The sequence below is a fragment of the Argopecten irradians genome, chromosome 2 (genome assembly GCF_041381155.1).
Source record: "Argopecten irradians isolate NY chromosome 2, Ai_NY, whole genome shotgun sequence".
Classification (NCBI taxonomy): domain Eukaryota; kingdom Metazoa; phylum Mollusca; class Bivalvia; order Pectinida; family Pectinidae; genus Argopecten; species Argopecten irradians.
In genome coordinates this window covers 57,081,938-57,105,757 of record NC_091135.1, presented here as the reverse complement: position 1 = coordinate 57,105,757, position 23,820 = coordinate 57,081,938, and the positions used below count along the sequence as shown (strand labels likewise).

General features: G+C 40.2%; 2 protein-coding genes across 3 annotated transcripts in view; both read left to right on the top strand.

Annotated features, from left to right (window-relative positions):
• The first annotated feature begins 15,105 nt into the window (after positions 1-15,105).
• On the top strand, positions 15,106-17,151 carry LOC138316738 (uncharacterized). Its single transcript, XM_069258399.1, has 4 exons — positions 15,106-15,163; positions 15,598-15,678; positions 15,936-16,016; positions 16,610-17,151. Exons 1-4 carry the CDS (start codon positions 15,106-15,108, stop codon positions 17,149-17,151), a joined length of 762 nt encoding a protein of 253 aa, XP_069114500.1.
• Positions 17,152-19,857: 2,706 nt separating this feature from the next.
• Positions 19,858-23,820, top strand: part of LOC138316036 (ras-responsive element-binding protein 1-like) — a 54,624-nt gene continuing 50,661 nt past the window's right edge. For both annotated transcript variants that reach the window (XM_069257510.1, XM_069257509.1), the window contains exon 1: positions 19,858-20,015. In XM_069257510.1, coding sequence (XP_069113611.1) covers positions 19,976-20,015 — 40 coding nt within the window. In that variant the 5' untranslated portion in view covers positions 19,858-19,975. The remainder of the gene's footprint in view (positions 20,016-23,820) is intronic.

The following is a 23,820-nucleotide window of genomic DNA, read 5'->3' as shown; positions in this document are numbered from 1 at the left end:
TATAACGTCTGTGCATTGAGACGGACTCGACGGCGAATCTGAAAGCAGAAAACTTAATATTTTTGACAATAATATCAAAATGATGTTATGTGGGAGAGAAAAAATACTCTTTCCTGTGGCGAGCTAAATTAAACTGCATTAGGTAAAATCGTTAAGTTAGAACTTCGGGTAGAATATCCCTATAATACATTTGTCATTTCAACTATTACTACAATTGAAGCAAATTCAATTATTTTTGCTGAAAGCCTAATACCAATCGAAATTGTGAATTATGTATATAGGTCTCAGTCCCGGGATTGTGTGTGTATTTTCTAAAATGAACAGAAAATGAGTCAGACTTGGTCAAAAACATAAGCATCAAATAGCCAAAGAACAATATAGCATGACCAATAGAGGTCAACATGACTAAAGGACCTGTTCCAGCTACCATTGAATTTTGCCCATAAATCAACACAAACCCCAGGTGACCTTTGTAGTTCTATGACTTAAAAACTGTAAGACGCATTTACAAACTCAAAAAAGAACCAGTTAAGGGGCCTGTCCTACAGATGATTTAATGTTGTATTCCCGACTCCAGAGGGGTGTACACCGAGGTTTCCGTTTTGATAACCTATATCAAATTAATGTTCAATCTTGATTCGTGGGCGAAATTCAACAATAATAGAGCTGTAACAGACCCTTTAACAAATCTTCTTAAATCCCTTCAAAATCTTAGTATAACAAGAATTCCACTGATGTGGATGTGTCGCCTGCACAGTATCACAAAAAATATTTATTTACAGTTCAACAGAAAATATTGTTAATAATAAGGTGAAGTTATTAAGTACCGTAACTCTTCCAAATATTGATTGATTTTGACCTTTATCAAACTCATCCCAGATCTCGTTAATATAAAACAATATACCAAATTTGGTTGAAATCGGGCAATATATATTTAAGTTATCGAGCAGAAACTATGGATTTATCTGTTTTGACAATTTAAAAATCCCGTAACTCTTGCAAATATTGACGGATTTTGACCATTACCGAACTAATCTGAGATCTCATTGATATAAAGCAATAGGAGGGGTATCATTTTGGGCCGTTTTACGGCCACTCGGTTTTAAGCAAAATCTGTAACATACCGGGCAGGGGTTCTAACCAAGATATACTTGGGTCCCTGTTATGAATCACTAACTATACTACAGCAGCCAATATATACAAAAAATGATGGTTACTATCAGTAACATTATCCAAAGCTCTATGTACAACACATGAAATAATGACAGAGTACCTCTCTGAACTACAATACACTAGCTGAAGAGAGACAACCACTATACACAATCGGAGCGCAACACACCCAGTACTGATGAATACGCACAATAAACAAACCACCGGACAGCAGCAACTATACACTACGACAACTACCTGTCGCCAAACGTATACTCAGTGTAGTTTCTGTTCACTGTGACGGGTTCAGAGCCTGCTGGTTGCGATCGTGTCGCCAACACTTGCTGTACTGTAACCAGGCCTACTCGCGACCTGCCTATGCCGTGAGTGTTCACGACTACTAACAGTGGTCGTGAGTAACATGTAACCTACATGAATTGACACCACAATACGGCTGCCTGCCGTCAAAGCTTATGTACAAGACACTGACACATGTACGGATCAATTTAACTACCGACTACCGTAGTACGACTATCCACCACCGAGCTAAAGCTCGGGCCTGCTGGTTGTTACACCACCTCAAGACCTATATGCCATGAGCACTCGATCACGACTAGTAGTCGTTAGTCGTGATACTATGTCGCGAGCACCTCGCGACCGATAGTCGCCACCACAAACTACACACTAGCCACGGCTGAGAGCTATGCTAGGAATGATCCGCTGGGTATGACACTGATCAAGGCAAGGCTTCTTCAGTCACATCTGTCTCTCAATGCCGATATCCACTGGAGAGTGTGACTCGATGTTAACTAGTCTACGACCAGAACAAAAAGTGCTAATTTTCTCAGCTCGCTTCATTATATAGTGCTGGAGGAAGGAGCGCCTCTAGCGGCAAACAAAAAAACTATAAACCCACCGAGTCATTGAAACGCTTACAAGATATACTACAACACTAAAGCGTCTGCCTAACATTTACAATGATAAAAACACATACATTACATAGTGACACAGCGGTAAGGCCTATTTTCGCCACAAATATTTTGAATGAAGATACCTTTTTGTATGCTATTCAGAATATTCAATTTTTCTGAGCTTATGGTTATTTTAGGGGTCAAAAGTCATCGGTGAAAATTTACATTTTCATTTTTTTCATATTAGAATAGAGATGATAGTTTTTGAAGTTTTTGCATGTATATATTGGGTTTGTGAAGTTCAGTTCAGAAAACTGATGAAAAATTTAAAAAGTAGGTCACAGTGACTTAGTTAAGTATTTGTTCCATGTTAGCATTTAAAACTTTAATATTTTGCTGAACTAAGATTTATTGTTCAATACTGCATCAACCTGCTTAAGATTATTAAACCCAGGGTCACATTGACTAGGTCACGTACATAAATTAGGTCATATTTAATAAATTATATCATCTATCCACTAAGCATCCTCGGTTCGCCCATGTTTAAAAGCAGGTTTTTAAATTATTGTTTTATCATGTTTGTGAGCTTATTTCACGCAACACCTTCACTAAAAGGATATTATGATCGTAAAAGGCGACTAAATTTGGAATCTTAATTTTGTGGTTATTTAAATGAAATGCTTTAATTTTTTAACCATTTTATAGCTTTAAAGTGACATTTAGAGCTTTATTTGAATTTTTTCATGATCTGCTTAAGATAATGGCATCTTAGGGTCACATAAGTGGGTGATGGGGATGAATTAGGTCATATTTATGAAAGGTATCGTCTGTCAACTAAATGTCTTATGGGTTTTCCATGTTTAAGCAAGTTGTCCGGAGACCACAGAACTACTCCCTGTTTCTCATCTATCCAATTGTCAAAAATGGCTAATGGTTCGGGCAGACCATCACCGTCAACATACAGCAGCGACTGATAAAACTTCATGTTATCTTTAGATAATTCAATGCTCCTCTTTTTTAATGGTAAATTCATACTGTTAACAGCAAAACATAATGCAGCCAATTCCGATCTTGTTCCGTTTCGAGTAATACCGCGATCGCAAAGGTACTTACGAAGGGCGTCCAGCTTCCAGTGTAGAAAGTCGTCTGATGTCGATCAAGCGGTGACCATGGTATAAATAATATGTATAACAATTAAAATGCACTATAAAGAATTAAGTTTTAAAAAGGTTCCAGGTCCTCTGGATTGCGGAATGTATATCCAGTTGTTTGTTTGATTGTTTGTTTTATTAATTAATGTCCTATTAACAGCTAAGTTGACCTTTGACCTGCATGTATAATGAACTAAAACAAAATGGCGGACGCGATCGTGCAATAGGACTATAGTTGCCACTAGAATTGAGATCCCCCCTTTTCCGATCATGCAATAAGGTAGCAGGCACAATTCTAACATCATACTTGCAATGTAGATGCTGCTTATTATTTTCTCTAAAACAAATTTAAATAGCTGAACACTTGCTTTCAACATGGAAAATTCAGAAGATACTAAGTTGACAGAAGATACCTTTCCATTGAATGTGACCTAATTTATGCGCTTGACCCAGCAAATGTGACCCTACGATGTAGTTATCTGAGGTAGATTATAAAAAAATTAATACAAATCAAGTGCTAGAAATCTTCGAAATGGTTGAAAGATTAGAGTATTTCCATCTCTGTATTTAAAATCCAAATTTAGTCGCCTTTAAGTTTTTAATGCTAAAATGGAACAAATACTTAACTAGGTGACTCTGACCTACTTTTTACAATTTTTCATCTGTTTTCTTAACTGAACTTCACAAACTCAATATTTACATGCAAAAACTTCAAAAATATCATCTCCATTTTAATATTTAGTTAAATAGAACTTAAACAAAGTGAATTTTCATCCTTTGACCTTTGACCCCTAAAATTACCATGAGCGCAGAAAATATCGGATATTCTGAATAGCATACAATATGCAGCTGACCCTAATGTATCTTCATGCAAAATATTTTGCTTATTATCACCGAGTGGCCGTAAAACGGACCAAAGGGATACCCCTCCTTTAGTTGAAATCGGACATATTGCACGGAAACTATTTCCCGGCTCCGACATAGTGATACCTAATAAGTGTCGTGATAGATTTTGTAGCTAGGAAAATAAATTCCGTAACATGTTGGAATAATTACTGAGCATTGGTATGAAAAAGGGAGAGGGAGGGAAACTTGTTTGTTTATTATTATCGTTATTTTAACGTCCTATTAACAGCCAGGGCCATGTAAGGACGGCCTCCCATGTATGCAGTGTGTAGCGTGTGTGAAGTGCGAGGTGCGTGTTTTAGAGACTGCGGTATGTTCGTGTTGTGTCTTCTTGTATAGTGGAACTGTTGCCCTTTTTATAGTGCTATTTCACTGAAGCACATCGACGAAGACACCAAGCAACACACCTGCAGGTAGGGCGTTAGAAATGTACCTACTGCCCCTATTGCATGATTGTAAAAGGCGACTAAATTTAGGATCGTATCTTTTATATTCTTCCTAATTGACATTATCTTTTCTAATGCCTCCCTTGGCATCGCTTTTTGGCCTTGAGTTGAGCTCTGTAAGGAAGGTTCTTGGTTCTGTCCCCTGGCCGAGACACACCAAAGTCTATAAAAGTGGTAGTTTCTGCTCCTGCTTAGCGCTCAGCATATAGGAAGTGGGACGATTGGTTCGCCCGTTGTCAGTATAATGTGACCGGGTGGGGTGTGTTGCTTGTTTTAAATAACACCGATTTATATACATGTACAATTTATATGCACTCGCAGCCTAAGTAAACTTCCTTACATACTAAGTATTTATTTTGTGTCTAGTTTTATTTGTAATATTGATCCTCAATTACTTTCAATTTCCAACTTTTAGTTTAGAAATAGTTATATCCAAAAGGAATAAATAAAAATTGGGAGATATCCAATCTAAAGAAATTCCTATAAAACAAACTTATTTCACCATCATTATAGATCTTTTGAAGACAAGATAGACCATACAAATGAGAACATATAATATAGCAATCATCTTCATCGCAAAAGTAAACCTTTCCTTTGGTACTTGGTTGCTATCTTTGTTTGTTTGTTTGATTAATTAACGTCCTAACAGCTATGGTCATATAAGGACGGCCTCCCATGTATGTTGCGTGTATGCTGTGCGAAGTGCGTGTTTTGGGAGACAGGTTGCTATCTGTCAGGTCCATGTCTGTCTTTGGTAAGGTGGTTTTTGTACAGGTAATGTTTTCTTAGCTTTCACTCTTACAAAATTCCGTGATGTTGTCATACAAGTACCACTGTCTAGACGGATTTAATCCTTTTGACACTATTTCGTCTGGTTCATCATTCGCAAAGGGAAGGTATTTTGTCAGGTTTTTCAAAGGCTCAAAGTATTGTTTCAGGTAAGACTTCCAGTCCCTAAAGCTGACTGTTATTTCCTGATCTTGGACTAACTGTGGAAAATTGGAGGACATCTTCGAGCCTTTTCAGCAAGAATTTTTGTTTATATTAAACCAAACCAAATAAGGATGGTCTCCCCCTATATGCAATGTGTTTGTGTCAATGTCTGTATGCTTCGAGTACTGCGGCGCGCCAGTATGTTTGTTGTGTCTCTTGCAATAGAGGAAACTCTAGCCCATTTTATAGTGCAGCCTCATTGAAGCCAGACACCGCCCCTGCGAGATGGTATTCATGACATCATGGATGTCCATGAATGATACATGAACTTTCAAGAATATTAGCAGATTGTGGTTCATGAATGTTCATCGAATGATTCTCACGTACTCTACATGAAGTTTATGAATCCATGAAACATTTATGATTGTTCATGATCAATGTGTCAAGAAATCAAATATGTGATTCATGAATGTTCATGAATGAAAGGATTCATGAATGTTCTTGAAATATTTTTTTCATAATTATTTATGAAGTTAAGTTCATGAATTGCATGAAAATATTCATAAATAATTTTAAGAACATTCATTAATAATAATTCATGAATGTTCATGAATTATTCATCAACGCCTCGCAAGAACAGACAGCACATTTCACCCGGTCATATTATTCTGATGACATGCATACCAGTCGTCTCACTCCCTTTACACTAGGCAAGTATTGTAGGCAGAAAGTACCACTTTGGGCAATCTGATTAAAATACAGATCCTTATAAGCACTTCGTTATATAAAGGCCTCATATCAAACGTAGTGATAATAAGGATCTGTATTTTAATCAGATTGCACTTTGGGAAACGAACATCGATCATTTCCCCCACAAGGTCGGGCGTTCTCTGTGCCCTGCAGGTAGGGCGTTAGAATAGTACCTGCTGTCCCAAGTGCATGATCGTGAAAGGCCAATAATTAATGATCTTATATTTTTTCTTCTTCTTAACTGTCTTTCTTCTTCCTTAAGTCTCCCTTGACACCGCCCTTGTAAGGAAGGCTCTGGGTTCTGTCCCTTGGCCGAGACACGCCGTAGTCTGTAAAAGTTATAGTTTCTGCTCCTGCTAAGTTCTCGGCATACAGGGAATGGGACGACTGGTTTGCTCGTTGTCAGTACAATGTGACAGGTATTTATTAGAGTATTTCTACAGTTCAGTTGTTGACCAGGTTGGTTGTCTTTTTGTTTGGGTCGTGCCTCTGCGTAAATCTTTCTCAGAGCTGTGGATAATTCTTCCATGTCCGCACTTTCCATATCTAGTGGCCCGCCCCTACTCTCTGTATTCCAATCTGAACATAAATAAAACATACCGCGAGTAAAAGCTTAGGCTTATGTTCAATTTAATGTCTATCTATTCGCCATATCGATGAATTGTCAGATAGTTGGTACTGTGTAAAATTGGAACATAGTGATTGCTTGTATAAACTATAAGGTACTCCATTAGTTTCAATTAACATTTTGTTCTTGTTACACGGTATTTTTACACTTTGATAATCGCTTAATGTTAGGCCTTGCTGTTACTATATTGCACTTACCTTGGAAAACTCTCATCCCCCAGGCTGTGTTTTTCTTAGTATTTGTTGCCTGTCTATTGTCAAAGAGACTGTCTATTTCTTCTTCAGTTACAGTTGGAAACCTTATGATTTAGCAGTATTACTTCACGTATTTTGTGGCGATACTGGAGTTTCTGGCCGTGGCAAATCTTCCAGGGCTTGTCGCGTTAATTCATGCTCCAGTCTCGTGTTGTCCAAAGTAGTAATTGTTGCGTTGGAAGCGCCGGTTGCAGCTTAAGATTCAATTTCTTCGAATGTCATATTTAGCAATAATTCCTCGTCGCTACCAGAAAGTTCATTGTTATAGATATCCTCTGGTAGCTCAATGTGAAAATTCTCGACCGTACCAGTTTCTTTAGGAGACATTGACTCCAAAGAACACGTTTCATCCATTTTTGTGGGAATCGAACAGATGCGAATAGCATTATTCGCCTTATCGATAAATTGTCAGATAGTTGGTACTGTGTAAAATTGGAACATAGTGATTGCTTGTATAAACTATAAGGTACTCCATTAGTTTCAATTAACATTTTGTTCTTGTTACACGGTATTTTTACACTTTGATAATCGCTTAATGTTAGGCCTTGCTGTTACTATATTGCACTTACCTTGGAAAACTCTCATCCCCCAGGCTGTGTTTTTCTTAGTATTTGTTGCCTGTCTATTGTCAAAGAGACTGTCTATTTCTTCTTCAGTTACAGTTGGAAACCTTATGATTTAGCAGTATTACTTCACGTATTTTGTGGCGATACTGGAGTTTCTGGCCGTGGCAAATCTTCCAGGGCTTGTCGCGTTAATTCATGCTCCAGTCTCGTGTTGTCCAAAGTAGTAATTGTTGCGTTGGAAGCGCCGGTTGCAGCTTAAGATTCAATTTCTTCGAATGTCATATTTAGCAATAATTCCTCGTCGCTACCAGAAAGTTCATTGTTATAGATATCCTCTGGTAGCTCAATGTGAAAATTCTCGATCGTACCAGTTTCTTTAGGAGACATTGACTCCAAAGAACACGTTTCATCCATTTTTGTGGGAATCGAACTGATGCAAATAGCAGCAGACGACAAATGTTAAACCGCAGTCCGCAGAATATTTATATTTTCATTCATTTTGTAGTGGTCTTTTATTAATTAAAATAACACTTGTTTGTTTGTTTGATTAGTTAACGTCCTATTAACAGCTATGGTGATATAAGGACGGCCTCCCATGTTTGCGGTGTGTTGCGTGAATGTTGTGCGAGGTGCGTATTTTGAGAGACTGCGGTATATTCATGTTGTGTCTTCTTATATAGTGGAACTGATGCCCTTTTTATAGTGCTTTATCACTGAAGCATGCCGCCGAAGACACCAAGCAACACACCCCACCCGGTCACATTATACTGACAACGGGCGAACCAGTCGTCCCACTCCCTGTATGCTGAGCGCTAAGCAGGAGCAGAAACTACCACTTTTATAGACTTTGGTGTGTCTCGGCCAGGGGACAGGACCCAGAGCCTTCCTCACAGGGGCGAACGCTCAACCCAAGGCCAAAAGTGAGGTGGTGCCAAGGGAGGCATTGGGAAAGATTCAAATCAGTTAGGAGGAAGAGAAAAGGTATGATCCTGAATTTAGTCGCCTTTTACGATCATGCAATAGGGGCAGCAGGTACAATTCTAACGCCCTACCTCCAGGGCCAAAATACACAAACAGATCGTTTTTATGATTTTTATTAACATTGGATTTATATCATTGGATGTTTGAAAAATATTAATTTTGTAAGGTAAAATATTCTGTGCAAGGTTATGTTAACAGTTATACTACCTAAGTTACTGTACATTAAATATTCATACGCATGACCAGATGGGAGTTCATAGCCTAATATTGCCAATCTGGTTAGATCAAACGGGAAACTGAAAGTAGAATTGAAATATAACACTATAAAGGGGCTACTGTTCCATAATACAAAGAGACAACACGATTATACCGTAGTTTCCCAAAACACGCACCACGTACGTCATAAACACACCACATGTAGGAGAGGCCATCCTTACATGACCCTGGCTGTTAATAAGTTTTACTTCTTTCTAACTGACAATGTTCTTCCTAACGTCTCCCTTACACCACCTCGCTGTTGGCCATCTGTTGATCATAGCCGAGACATACCAAAATCTATGAATGTGGTAGTTTCTGTTCCTGCTTAGCGTTCAGCATACAGGGAGTGGGGCGACTGGTTCGCCAGTTGTCAATAAAATGTGATTGGGTATGGTGTGTTGCTTGGTGTCTTCTGCGGCATGCTTCAGAGACATAGCAATATGAAAAAGGAAAGAGTTCCACTATACAAGAATATACAACACGAATATACCGCAGTCTCCCAAAACACACACCCGCACTTCATACACGCATCACATGCATACGTCGTTGGAGGCCGTCCTTACATGACAGTGTGGTTAATATGACGTTAATGTAATCAAACAAACAGTACTTGGAATAAAGGTATTTGAAAGATTTTCCACGGATTTTACAGAGCCACGCCCATCTGGTATGGTGCTCGTTTTGTTATGTTGTCGTTCTGATGGCGGAATTTCGGCTATATAATCACTACATGTAGATAAAACAAATATATTCACGTAATGTATGCGGTAACATTGATGTTGTCTTAAGAATGTACATGGACAAATCGCATAGACTACGTTTAAAAAAGATGTATCTAAGGATGGCTGCTTTAAGAAATTTTAAGATATAATCTAGATAGGATCTCGCTTCAAATAATATATTTTCCATTTATAAGTTATAACCAATTCTAGATTATTCTTATTTTGTACGGGACAATCTACCAAATTATATATTTCAAAATTTTTGAAAATATGCAATTGGAGGCAGCAAGAATAGTAACATGTGCTATTAGAAGACACAACACGAACATACCGCAGTCTCCCAAAACACGCTCCTCGCACTTCACACACGCTACACACTGCATACACGGGAGGCCGTCCTTACATTACCCTGGCTGTTAATAGGACGTTAAAATAATCAAACAAACAAACAAATACTAAATTATTAAGAATTTGTATAAATTTTGGCTCTGACCCCCGGGGGCAGGAGGGGCGGGGCCCAATAGGGGAAATAAAGGTAATCCTATAAATCGCTACTTGTCCTAGAGTTCTGCATGGGTTGTAACCAAATTTGGCCAGAAACATCCTTGGGGGAAGGGGAACAGAACTTGTATAAATTTTGGCTCTGATCCCCTCATGGGCAAGAGGGGCGGGGTGGGGCCCAATAGGGGAAATAGAGGTAAATCCTATAAATCGCTACTTGTCCTAGAGTTTTGCATGGATTGTAACCAAATTTGGCCAAAAACATCCTTGGGGTTAACAGAATTCGTATAAATTTTGGCTCTGATCCCGTGGAGCAGAAAGAGTGGGGCCCAATAGGAGAATTAGAGGTAAATATTCAAATTCCTTCAGAAAAGAAACAATGAACCTGTATTCAGAACGTTACTAGGCATTACAAACCAGGTGAGCGATCCAGGCCCTCTGGGCCTTTGTTTGAATATCTGTTTTTTAAATTCTTCAATAAAGTTATGGAATTCAATACCGGTAGATATTCGTGTAAATCCGTCTATTGGCAAAATTAAAAGTTTTTTGCAAGAAGATATGATTAAAACTCCATTATATTTGAACACATGAAGTAGATATTTTTACACACTCGACTAAGACTAAATGTAGTAAATCTCAAACAACACTTATATATAAGAAACTTCGAAGATAGTCCATTGTGTACTTGTGGATCAGTCGAAACTAATCATCATTTTTATAAGTCACATATAAAGCCTTGGTTCAAATGGGGAAGTTTTGTATGATGTCACTGACTGTATTTCATCAGCGTTGTTAAACTGGCTGCTTGTTAATGATACTTTATACTAAATTGTAATAGAACTCGTGGATTTTGGTAGATTATCACATTAATTGTACTGTATGTATCTATCTTGTTTTCACCACATGTTTGTAGGCTTTTCTCTGTTGAAGTTGTTTTATATATATAATATCTTTAAAAGGTATTTCCAGTGCCGAAAGTTTCGCTTGCATTGATATTTCTGAGAAAGGAATTTACACAAAAGTATAATCTTTAAGCTTGATTTCCACTTTCCCAAACATTATGTTGTATATATATATATATATATATATATATATATATATATATATATATATATATATATATATATCAATGTATGAATAAGAGTCAAAGAAGTAATATCAACAGGAGTTTCCAGGTGACACGGGATCCCATCAAACGTAAGTATGTAGGAAACGAATTACTTCAAATGGTAAATATGGGACAAGGAATAAATTCCAACATTATGGACAAAAAAATGTCAGATTTTCGAGGCGATCTGTCCCTTTATCAAGACACACAAAACGAACACGATTACATATGATTTGAACAGTAATTAAATGGGACAATGAAAATAGACAGATATTTGGCAGCACAATGGAGCGCATACACTAACAAAACCTCAAATAAACTATATCTTTTATATCCGTCTATGTGGCAATATCATCGACATAAATCCATTTCTTTCATCATTGTCGTTATTTCTAGTCATGGTTTGATCACATCCTTGTCTGTGTAGCAGAGTACATGTACCGTGTCACGTATAGTGAACGGGAGTTATGTCCCTTACGTCGGTGAATCTTGTGGTGTAGTGTGTGACGTCATACTTCCTTGTTTGGTAATAGCAAAGATCTAAATATAATTACTCTATTAAATATATATCGAAGTAATACAGCTCTCTAATGTTTCATGGAAAACGTGTTCTAAAATCTGAGCTGATGTCAGTCAAACATAATATTATATGTCAAAAACAGTTACTGTAGAGATATAAATAGCATTTGAAGAGTTTCTGATAATTTGTACATATATCTTAAACGTGCTAAAGTGGGCAGTGTTCATCTAATGGCATATGCGTGTGCCTGTTAAAATGATCGATATCAAAATTCTGTCTCTCTGAAGCATGCCGCCGACCGGAGTTAACGAACACTATACTAACAACAGGCATATCAGTCGTCCCACTTCTTTTATGCTATAAACACTAGTTAAACAGGAGTAGAAACTACCTCTTTTACAGATTATGTCTCGGTCAGAGGGACGAGTCCAAAGCTGAGGCGAAATTCAGGGAGATGTTGGGAAGGAAAACGTCAGTTAGGGAAAATAGAAACGATAATATCCTAGATTTAGTAGTCTTTTACACTCATGCAGTTGGGGCAGCAGGTACAATTCTAATGGCCTATCTGCAGGGCAGTTCAATGTCCCATCCTTAAGATAATGTCCCGTTATACTGGTAATTTTAGTGTGGCCGCCCTGACATTGGCCTTAAATGTACAGTTCTCAAAATGTCAAAATGAATACAAGACCTATGCACTATAGTACTATGAAGAATATGATTTTTACCGATTTTTATCTAGACCTCTAAAAGTCTGAAAAATGGTCTTAGGGTAATCTAGTGGGTCCATAATTATATAAACTGTAACTAATTCTCAAATCCCTGTGCCTCCCTTCCCCACTGTGAGGGAGACACACCACGGTCTATTAGGTGGTAGTTTATGGTCCTGCTTAGCGCTCAGCATGAGCACAAATTGGTGCACACACTGTTGAGGGGAGTGGGACGACTGATTTGCCCGTTTTCAGTATAATGTGACCGGGTGGGGTGTGTTGCTTGGTGTCTTCGTCGACATGCTTCAGTGAGATAGCACTATAAAAAGGACTAGGGTTCCTCGATACAATGAGACACGACACGAATATACCACAGTCTCCCAAAACACACAGACCTCCACATACCACAACACGTTGCAAACACATGAGACGCCGTCCTTAGTTAATAGCGTTAATTTATTAAAACAAACATGTACACTTGTACTAGTCATTTCAGTATCCTCGTCATGACACAGTGTTCAGATGTACTGCTCAGTTCAGTATCCCCGCCGTGACATAGTGTCCGGTCAGTTCAGCATCCCTGCCGTGACATAGTATCCTATTGTACTGGTCAGTTCAGTATCCTCGCCAAGACATAGTGTCCGGTTGTAGTGGTCAGTTCAGTATCCCCGCCGTGACATAGTGTCCGGTTGTACTGATCATTTCAGTATCCCCGCTGTGACATAGTGTCCGGTCAGTTCAGCATCCCCGTCGTGACATTGTGTCCGATTGTACTGGTCAGTTCATTATCCCCGCCATGACATAGTGTCCGGTTGTACTGGTCAGTTCAGTATCCCCGCCATGACATAGTGTCCTGTTGTACTGGTCAGTTCAGTATCCCCGTCGTGACAGTGTCCGGTTGTACTGGTCAGTTCAGTATCCCTGCCGTGACATAATGTCCGGTTGTATTGGTCAGTTCAGTATCCTTGCCATGACATAGTGTCCTGTTGTACTGGTCAGTTCAGTATCCCCGTCGTGACAGTGTCCGGTTGTACTGGTCAGTTCAGTATCCCTGCCGTGACATAATGTCCGGTTGTATTGGTCAGTTCAGTATACTCGCCGTGACATAGTGTCCGGTTGCACTGGTCAGTTCAGTATCCCCGCTCCGGTTGTATTGGTCAGTTCAGTATCCCTGCCATGTCATAGTGTCCGGTTGTACTTGTCAGTTCCGTATCCCCGCCATGACATAGTGTCCGGTTGTACTTGTCAGTTCAGTATCCCCATCGTGACATAATGTCCGGTTGTATTGGTCAGTTCAGTATCCCCGTCGTGACAGTATGTCCGGTTGTACTGGTCAGTTCAGTATCCCTGCCGTGACATAATGTCCGGTTGTATTGGTCAGTTCAGTATCCTCGCCGTGACACAATGTCCTGTTGTACTGATCATTTCAGTATCCCCGCCGTGACATAGTGTCCGGTCAGTTCAGCATCCCCGTCGTGACATTGTGTCCGATTGTACTGGTCAGTTCATTATCCCCGCCATGACATATTGTCCGGTTGTGTACTGGTCAGTTCATTATCCCCGCCATGACATAGTGTCCTGTTGTACTGGTCAGTTCAGTATCCCCGCCATGACATAGTGTCCTGTTGTACTGGTCAGTTCAGTATCCCCGCCATGACATAGTGTCCGGTTGTACTGGTCAGTTCATTATCCCCGCCATGACATAGTGTCCTGTTTGTACTGGTCAGTTCAGTATCCCCGCCATGACATAGTGTCCGGTTGTACTGGTCAGTTCATTATCCCCGCCATGACATAGTGTCCTGTTGTACTGGTCAGTTCAGTATCCCCGCCATGACATAGTGTCCGGTTGTACTGGTCAGTTCATTATCCCCGCCATGACATAGTGTCCGGTTGTACTGGTCAGTTCAGTATCCCCGCCATGACATAGTGTCCTGTTGTACTGGTCAGTTCAGTATCCCCGCCATGACATAGTGTCCGGTTGTACTGGTCAGTTCAGTATCCCCGCCATGACATAGTGTCCTGTTGTACTGGTCAGTTCATTATCCCCGCCATGACATAGTGTCCGGTTGTACTGGTCAGTTCAGTATCCCCGCCATGACATAGTGTCCGGTTGTACTGGTCAGTTCAGTATCCCCGCCATGACATAGTGTCCTGTTGTACTGGTCATTTCAGTATCCCCGTCGTGACACTGTCCGGTTGTACTGGTCAGTTCAGTATCCCTGCCGTGACATAATGTCCGGTTGTATTGGTCAGTTCAGTATCCTCGCCATGACATAGTGTCCTGTTGTACTGGTCAGTTCAGTATCCCCGTCGTGACAGTGTTCGGTTGTACTGGTCAGTTCAGTATCCCTGCCGTGACATAATGTCCGGTTGTATTGGTCAGTTCAGTATCCTCGCCGTGACATAGTGTCCGGTTGTACTTGTCAGTTCAGTATCCCCGCTCCGGTTGTATTGGTCAGTTCAGTATCCCCGCCATGTCATAGTGTCCGGTTGTACTTGTCAGTTCCGTATCCCCGCCATGACATAGTGTCCGGTTGTACTTGTCAGTTCAGTATCCCCATCGTGACATAATGTCCGGTTGTATTGGTCAGTTCAGTATCCCCGTCGTGACAGTATGTCCGGTTGTACTGGTCAGTTCAGTATCCCTGCCGTGACAGTGTCCGGTTGTACTGGTCAGTTCAGTATCCCTGCCGTGACATAATGTCCGGTTGTATTGGTCAGTTCAGTATCCTCGCCGTGACACAATGTCCTGTTGTACTGATCATTTCAGTATCCCCGCCGTGACATAGTGTCCGGTCAGTTCAGCATCCCCGTCGTGACATTGTGTCCGATTGTACTGGTCAGTTCATTATCCCCGCCATGACATAGTGTCCGGTTGTACTGGTCAGTTCAGTATCCCCGCCATGACATAGTGTCCGGTTGTACTGGTCAGTTCATTATCCCCGCCATGACATAGTGTCCGGTTGTACTGGTCAGTTCAGTATCCCCGCCATGACATAGTGTCCGGTTGTACTGGTCAGTTCAGCATCCCTGCCGTGACAGTGTCCGGTTGTACTGGTCAGTTCAGTATCCCTGCCGTGACATAATGTCCGGTTGTATTGGTCAGTTCAGTATCCTCGCCATGACATAGTGTCCTGTTGTACTGGTCAGTTCAGTATCCCCGTCGTGACAGTGTTCGGTTGTACTGGTCAGTTCAGTATCCCTGCCGTGACATAATGTCCGGTTGTATTGGTCAGTTCAGTATCCTCGCCGTGACATAGTGTCCGGTTGCACTGGTCAGTTCAGTATCCCCGCTCCGGTTGTATTGGTCAGTTCAGTATCCCCGCCATGTCATAGTGTCCGGTTGTACTTGTCAGTCCCGTATCCCCGCCATGACATAGTGTCCGGTTGTACTGGTCAGTTCAGTATCCCCATTGTGACATAATGTCCGGTTGTATTGGTCAGTTCAGTATCCCCGTCGTGACAGTATGTCCGGTTGTACTGGTCAGTTCAGTATCCCTGCCGTGACAGTGTCCGGTTGTACTGGTCAGTTCAGTATCCCTGCCGTGACATAATGTCCGGTTGTATTGGTCAGTTCAGTATCCTCGCCGTGACATAATGTCCTGTTGTACTGGTCAGCTCAGTAACCTCGCCGGTTGTTCAGTTGCATTGCTCTTTGTACCCTTAGCAAATTAAAAACGTCATCGAGTTTAGATTTTTTCCTTGATATTATATTAATTCCTATTGATCAGTGTTGTATTCTACATCAGTATAATGTGACCTGGCGGGGTGTGTTCTTCTGTGTCTTCGATGGCATTCTTCATGTCTATCAGTACCCGTGCCCCTCCCCCATCAATATATAAATTGGTTAGTAGTTGTGTACTGGTCAGATCAGTATCCTGACATAGAATGTCCGGTTGTATTGATTAACGAAGACTCCGTATACATTCAGTTCTCCTGGTCACTCGGCAGATTACAATAATCCCATCAGCTAGTCCTTGTAGGCTAACGATCAGTTGTTACAGAGGATTAGAATGCGATACGAGTTTTCGCTAAGGATTAGCATCAGTGGTCAAACCGGTGAGAGGAAAGCACTTCAAGCATCGAGGGGACAACCGTGGTCCTTGGTACAACCGTAGTCCTTGGTACAACCGTGGTCCTTGGTACAACCGTGGTCCTAGGTACAACCGTGGTCCTTAATACAACCGTGGTCCTTAATACAACCGTGGTCCTTGGTACGACCGTGGTCCTAGGTACAACCGTGGTCCTTAATACAACCGTGGTCCTTAATACAACCGTGGTCCTTAATACAACCGTGGTCCTAGGTACAACCGTGGTCCTAGGTACGACCGTGGTCCTTGGTACGACCGTGGTCCTAGGTACAACCGTGGTGCTTAATACAACCGTGGTCCTTGGTACAACCGTGGTCCTTAATACAACCGTGGTCCTAGGTACAACCGTGGTCCTAGGTACGACCGTGGTCCTTGGTACGACCGTGGTCCTTGGTACAACCGTGGTCCTTGGTACAACCGTGGTCCTTAATACAACCGTGGTCCTTAATACAACCGTGGTCCTAGGTACAACCGTGGTCCTTGGTACAACCGTGGTCCTTGGTACAACTTATCATGAGACCAAAACAGAAAAAAAGAAACAAAAAATGATTTTAGATTTTAAAAGTTGACATGTTTTTCATAATGTGTCTTTAAAGCATATTCCCAGTCATGAGACCAGTCGGATCTAAAGCCATCGTATAATTGATAATTCTAGTTTTTAATCATTCTGGCGTATATTCCAATAAATAAACATCTTTAGTGTGTTGACGATTGATGTAAATTTACATGTAATCACAATTATTGAATAAGTAATAAACTTTATTGATTCGTCCATACGTTTTTGTTCTGGTGTATAACCGAAAGCTTTCTTTGTATGTTAACGGTACAATTTGTCTATTCAGAAAGGAACAACCATCATCTCTGCGTCATAATCTATTTTCTTTTGAAACGGCATAGAAAGAAAACATATAAATATCTAGATGGGAGATGAAGATTAATTAGTCACTGTGGAGCGTCAGATCATCTTGGTTCAAAGTCTTTCATGTTGTACATTAGAAACGTCCCAGTAACGGTGTACAGACTCCATGACACCAGATATATCGAAGCTGATTTAAACAGATCTATCATCCTAAGACACGTACAAAAAGAACCTGACTTTTAATTGGACCCTAGCTATTAACTATAAGCATCTACCCAGGCGTAAAGCCTCGCTATCTAAACTGGCTATCTCTTATAACGGGTATTGCTATTCTGGCCGACTGCTTCCCCCAGGGAGGACTCGATTTACCATCAAAGAAAGATATGGCACCTAGCACTGTTTCTGTCCGCAATTCTGATGTTTGCTATTGAATGAGGTCTTTGTTTCTCGTCCTTGGGGAGACGAAGAAAGCGGCTGAAGTCTTCCACTTGATACCAGGAAAATTGGGCAATTACTAGTATTCAGTCTATACAATATGGTTTTAGGTGTATTATCCGCTATTTAAATACTGATATGCTTTCAGTTCTGTGTGTGTATACCCGGACTTTGAATGGCATCCCAATTTGGTAGGGGATAGACTCGGCCATAGTACCCAGCTACACGATGTCTTCCTCATTCAAACCCGGGTACACGTCTCGTGTTTCAACATGATCTCTAAATGTACATAAATATTTTCAAATACATCCTCACCATAAATTAAACATCCAGACCGTTATCGGCATGTTAGGTTTGCCAATAACACGTAGATATATACACATATATAGTAGTTCGCGGGTAGATCAATAGTCTACTTTTTAACATCCTAATTTAAACTTCTTCTGATGAGCGGCTCCAGAAATGCTTTCATGGTTGGTGTTTGTTGTGTTTGCTAAGTAAACTGCTACGAACAATTGTTTATAATTACTCTGCATCACAACACTCCGGGTCAATCCCACAGATATGGGATATCGCTAGACGCAGATAATCATCAACGGAATAAATTAAAACATCTCAATGATATAACGTAAATTTTAATTGGATTGTCTTACTATCTGATCAGTGGCGATGGCCAAATATAGAGGCACTTAACACACGTCATCTCAATTGTTTTCAGGTGACGAGATACAGGTGTGACACATACAGGTAGACTTCAAAGAGTTACCTGCAGAGCCAGGTAAAAATTAGTCTACCATTGTCGCTGGACATTGAGAGTGTTGAGTGAAAGCCGAATTCTACTCAGGCAAGGAACAGGATGAGACAAGTTTTGGTCCGAGATCTGAAGCTGCGAGGCATGACGGAATGGGGCTCTCCACGGGGGTGTCAATTGAAATGTAGAATATTAAATGGTCTAATTAAATCAAGTCATGGTGACATTTGAGTTATATTGTGCTCAACGTGACAGTTATGTTTTACAAAAGAAATATGAAAATAAGAAATATAATTGTTTGTCATAGACTAATGAATCGGCTTTGAGCATCAAAACGAATGTTACGTAATGGATTTATTAGATGTCGTAGGTTAATTAATGACACTGTTTCATTACAAGCTAATTAATAACAATGTCTTATTAAATAATTAGGTAACTAATAATTGTTTATATGAAGATTGGTATGCTTTAGCATGTTTTCCAAATAATATAATAGAGAACTAAATAGTATTGTTGCACAGTAATTAATTTTAATTGATATGAAAAATTCTGTTTTAAAATCCAAGTATTACTAACCCGATGAAAACAAAGAATTGTCTTATAGATCCACAAACACTTTTATGTCCAAGTATTAATAAAACACTGGCAAAATAAACTTTAATTTCAGACATATTAAAAAAAAAAAATTCCATTTTAAAAGCGAATTAGGTTTTTTTTAATACATTTTATTCTATGTTTAATATTTGTTTTAAATAGTCAGAAAGTTTTTACTATTTGTTTTAAATATTCATAAAATTGAAAATCTCCATCTGATCCTATACTAATGATTAAACATCTTTTATTATAAATGCTTGGAAACTTCGATAAAAATTCTCATTTCCAACCCGTTGATGCCATCTAAGGTGTATTGTCTACTTGGAGGATAAGTAAACAGAGCTGCGGCTCCCGTAATATTATTAAGTTTCGGCCAGGTAATATAGACTATTACCATGTACCCGCTTTATCGACTGTACATAAACTCACAGATCGATAAATGGCTACCCGTTACACAACTCAAACACAATATAACATCTTCTTACAGTTTGCTGTTGTTTGCGGCGTTTTTTTACCCTAGCTACTTATCACAGGTAATCCTCCGACAGGTATACACACGGTAACCCGCACTAATTCCTTTCAGCCTCATTGGCTAATTATTCATAGCCTGTTCAACAGGTATTGTGTTTGCCTGGTGTACCTGTGCCGCCCCCTTCGCGCGCCCCTTTAGTGAGGCAGCACGCATGCTCCAGGAATCATCTTGGTTGGTCATTCTCACATCCAAACGGATAACAGCAGTCCGTAGTTTGACATCATGTCTCGTCGGAAGCAGGCCAACCCAAGGCCTCTTAAAGGTAAGTGAGATTTTCTAATTAAGTATTCAGGTAGAATTGTGGCTACCAAATAACTCTTATGTCATGTCATCCTCTGAATGTAACTTTTGTCGAAGTTTTTACCTGGTTCGATAGTACATACTTATGGACCAGCGCCAGGTACGTGTAATTTACTACTCGGTTGTGTTTACCTGTCCCGCGAGATACCTGGGCTACAGGGAAGCTGAAATGGACACTGGGGAATGTTAGGAGAAATAAAATTTTATTGTGTACGTATTCATCACACATGTGACCTCAATTTCCGAATCTTTTGTGTCGGATGAGGGAGCTACATGAACAGGTGTGGATACACCAAATAAACGTGTACATGTACAGGTGTGACAACTACACCCACACACGGGATGAAGATGAGAGAAGGTTAATTTGAAATATGGGATTTATTTATTGTGTGTGCTTGTTTGTTTGACATAGTGTCATGTGTTTGGGTAGGCCGTGATACAGTGTTTGTATATGTGGTGTATGTACCTGTTTCTCGAGCGCCTTGCCTCTCCGGCATGGCCCGGTGATATCGCTGTATCTTTTCTCCCGCTAAATTTCCTAGTGCGTGACTTAGTGGGCCTGACTCACATTATCTTCATCACCTGTAACGATATCAGCAGGTACGAAACTTACTCCCTCAAAGCATCACCTGTAATTTTATCTCCGGTACAAATCTGCCTATATATTTAGTATATTTTCTCACCTATACAGGTAAAATATTACCATGGCTGTCTACATACAAAGTATTTTACTATGACATTTTATATTGGTCGATAGTTGTTTAAATAACTACTCTAATTCTATAGAACTATTGTTTATAATTTACTTTAAACGAAGAGCTAAAAATAGTCATTTATTGATGAGGTACATGTGGGGTATTCCTCTGTCATCAGAACCCCTCAATAAATCACGTGTTTTGATAAGTTATTAATTGGGAGGGACATGTAAAGGTCCTGTCACGGCAATTAGGTATAAGGTGTGAAAAGCTGGTGATTAGTGGCAGGGTAATCTAACCGATTAGAACTCGGTGTCAGACATTATGACATACCTGTAGTATCTACCTGTTGATCTGGTAAGCGGATACAACAGGTATATCTTCATCCCTAATCAACAGCATCACCTGTCAAATTGACCTACTTTGACTTTATGACACTATATAATGCTACCATGTTTATAGAACGGACAATAGTCTTTATTGTTATCACATGTTGTGAAACACTTTCGGGTGATGTCGCCATGCCGAAGTTGATTTAGGCTCTACCAGTAAACAAATATTACACCCGAAAAGTAACATATGGTATATATAGAAGCGTAATGTTGCGCTGGGGTGAAAAAGGACACCTTCAGACTCCATCCTCATCTCTGTAAACGGTGTATTAAATTCAGGTAAGGCGAGTTCTAGCCTAGCATCCCTGGCACGACATATACTATACCTTATACCTAGTGAAGGGCTATGAAATATTCACGACTCGACCGACTGATGCTGGGCCGTCAAGCTTGGTATGACCGGCCAACAGGTTGGCCTTTGTCCCGCGAGTTTCCCGCTGAATCCGTTATCGCCCAATTTTACCTGTGTATATTTACTCCATCATACCTGTGTCATCATACACTTGTGATAAAGCCAGCCCTGCATGCCGACACTCTCCTCTCTGATGCTGCAGGTGTTCAGCGCCCGAGATACGAGCTCGTGCGGGGATAGCCCCCAAAATTACCCTAGATAATAACCGGTTGCTAGGCACTGCAACAGCATCTCTACCCCGGATGTTTGATTAGGGTATTTGTCCGGCCCTAGACAGGTTTTATGGACCCGGCAGATGAAGTGTACAGTACAAACACGAGAGTGTGATTAGATTTGGGGTGTGGAGTGGCCGAGACTTGTAGGACTGCACTCTCTTCCTTGTGGTGAACAGTCGGGGATTTCAATACCTGGATCAGCTATATGGCGATATCTATTGACAAGTCGTTACGCTTCGCTTGTCTGATGCGACACAGGCTAGTGATGAGGATGGAGACTATAGCTGTCAGGATGTTTAGGTATTCATCCAATAAAATCAAGGTCCCGGCTCCCCACTGAAAGGCTTCGCACCTGTGCAATAGCCTGCCTGATTGCATCCTTTAACTGTCGTCAACCACCCATCGTCCATCTTTGTTTGGGAGGTCACGTGACATTCAGCAGCCTCTTTACCCGTTTTATAATTAAACGGTTTTTCACCATGAGGGACTCAACGGGAATTAAGTGACCAAAAGTTACTGTGAATACTTAATAGCAAGCTTGGTTTTTTGGGTTTAGTGTAAAGAGAAATGAAAACTTTCAGGTCTCGAATAATATAGATTAAAATGACATCATTCTTAGTATTTAAAACAAACGTAAATTATTTTTAAGAAAACTAAATATTTAAGCGACCTATGTTAATTAAGTTTTACTGGGTGATTTTGAAGTAAGAGATGTAGTAATATAAGTGACCTTGTCGACTAGACAAGGTCATTGATCTACGTGAGATAAGACTGGAGAAGATAAGAAGGATCACGACTTTCCTCAGGACGAGCATCACATGGCTGAATTCTCAGCCCCAGCCGAACTCTTTCGACTTTGTGGTGACCGAAAAGTAGGCCTCGCTGTCTTTATCAGCATTTTACATCCCGCCAAGCCCAGTGACAATTGTCCCCGACATCCTTATCGCCCAGTGGTAAATCAAATGTCACGTCCCCTACTGCTATTCCGTGCACCAAGTTGCATTACACACAGAAGGCGACTGCAACATATGTCGTCAGCTTCTGGTTTCAGTACAGCTGGCTGGCCCTTTAGTGGCGGGAAAACTATACATTCGCTGCTGCTGCTGGCGCTCGTGACAAAATGCAACAAAATCGACATATCTGCTGTTTTAATAGCCACATAATTACAGGTTAATAAAAGTACCGCCAGAACAATCAATGCCTTCTAACGATTAGACTAACAACTCTTTGTTTTTATGACATATTGGTTAATATTTTATCAGTTATAAAGAAAAGCAGATTGTGTAGGGTATATATCCAGAGTAGAGAAGAGAACGCCATGACCAAGCATGTCATTGAAGCATAATTTACCTACAACAGTACATTTTACGGCGCATTTTGCGTGTGATTTTAGCACTATGAATATAGTCGGTGTTTATTGAATCTATAAGGTGATAATCTTCCTCCCATTATTCCGTAGTAAATATATATCGACACATTTGGCGGTGATATAGGTTGATTTTCAGATTAATTTCTTTAATACATCCATTTAGATCCGACGAACAAAAGTCGGGTATGCCGAGGATTAAGTCTGCCCCTTCTCGGCCACAATGAGTCGGTAAGCATCTTGACCTATACCGACTGAGTGGGGATGTTAATCTGGAGATGGCGAAAACAGCTACGTGTTAAGTTGGAACTTAATCAGATAAAGCGATTAGGATTTCTGATCGGATACCCGAGCGAGCGAGGTATGGGTAGCCGCTACCAAGGCAGAAACAGGGGATGCTTCGTACTGAATTTACTTTCTTTATTCAGTTTCGTATATAGAAACATATTTACGGCATTCAACAATTAGTATAGAGTATAGACGAGAGACAACTTATATAACCTTTTTATGCTCTGAATAATTTGATATTTGTAGAGGTCATTAGCTGTGAAAATTTGATAATATTTGGTATCGTATTAAAGTACTTAAGCTATAAGTTATAATAATATTAGAATATGTACACACAATAAAACAAACCAAAAAGAATATACTAGATTGAAACTGATATATATCTTATTTAGTGTGCTG

Bases quoted from the DNA above. Each gene is read 5' to 3' on its own strand.
- LOC138316738 (XM_069258399.1), top strand. From the start codon at position 15,106: ATGTCCGGTTGTACTGGTCAGTTCAGTATCCCTGCCGTGACAGTGTCC. The intron at 15,164-15,597 runs GTCAGTTCAGTA...TGTATTGGTCAG, and splicing joins GACAGTGTCCGGTTGTACTG to TTCAGTATCCTCGCCATGAC. The intron at 15,679-15,935 runs GTCAGTTCAGTA...TGTATTGGTCAG, and splicing joins GACAGTGTTCGGTTGTACTG to TTCAGTATCCCCGTCGTGAC.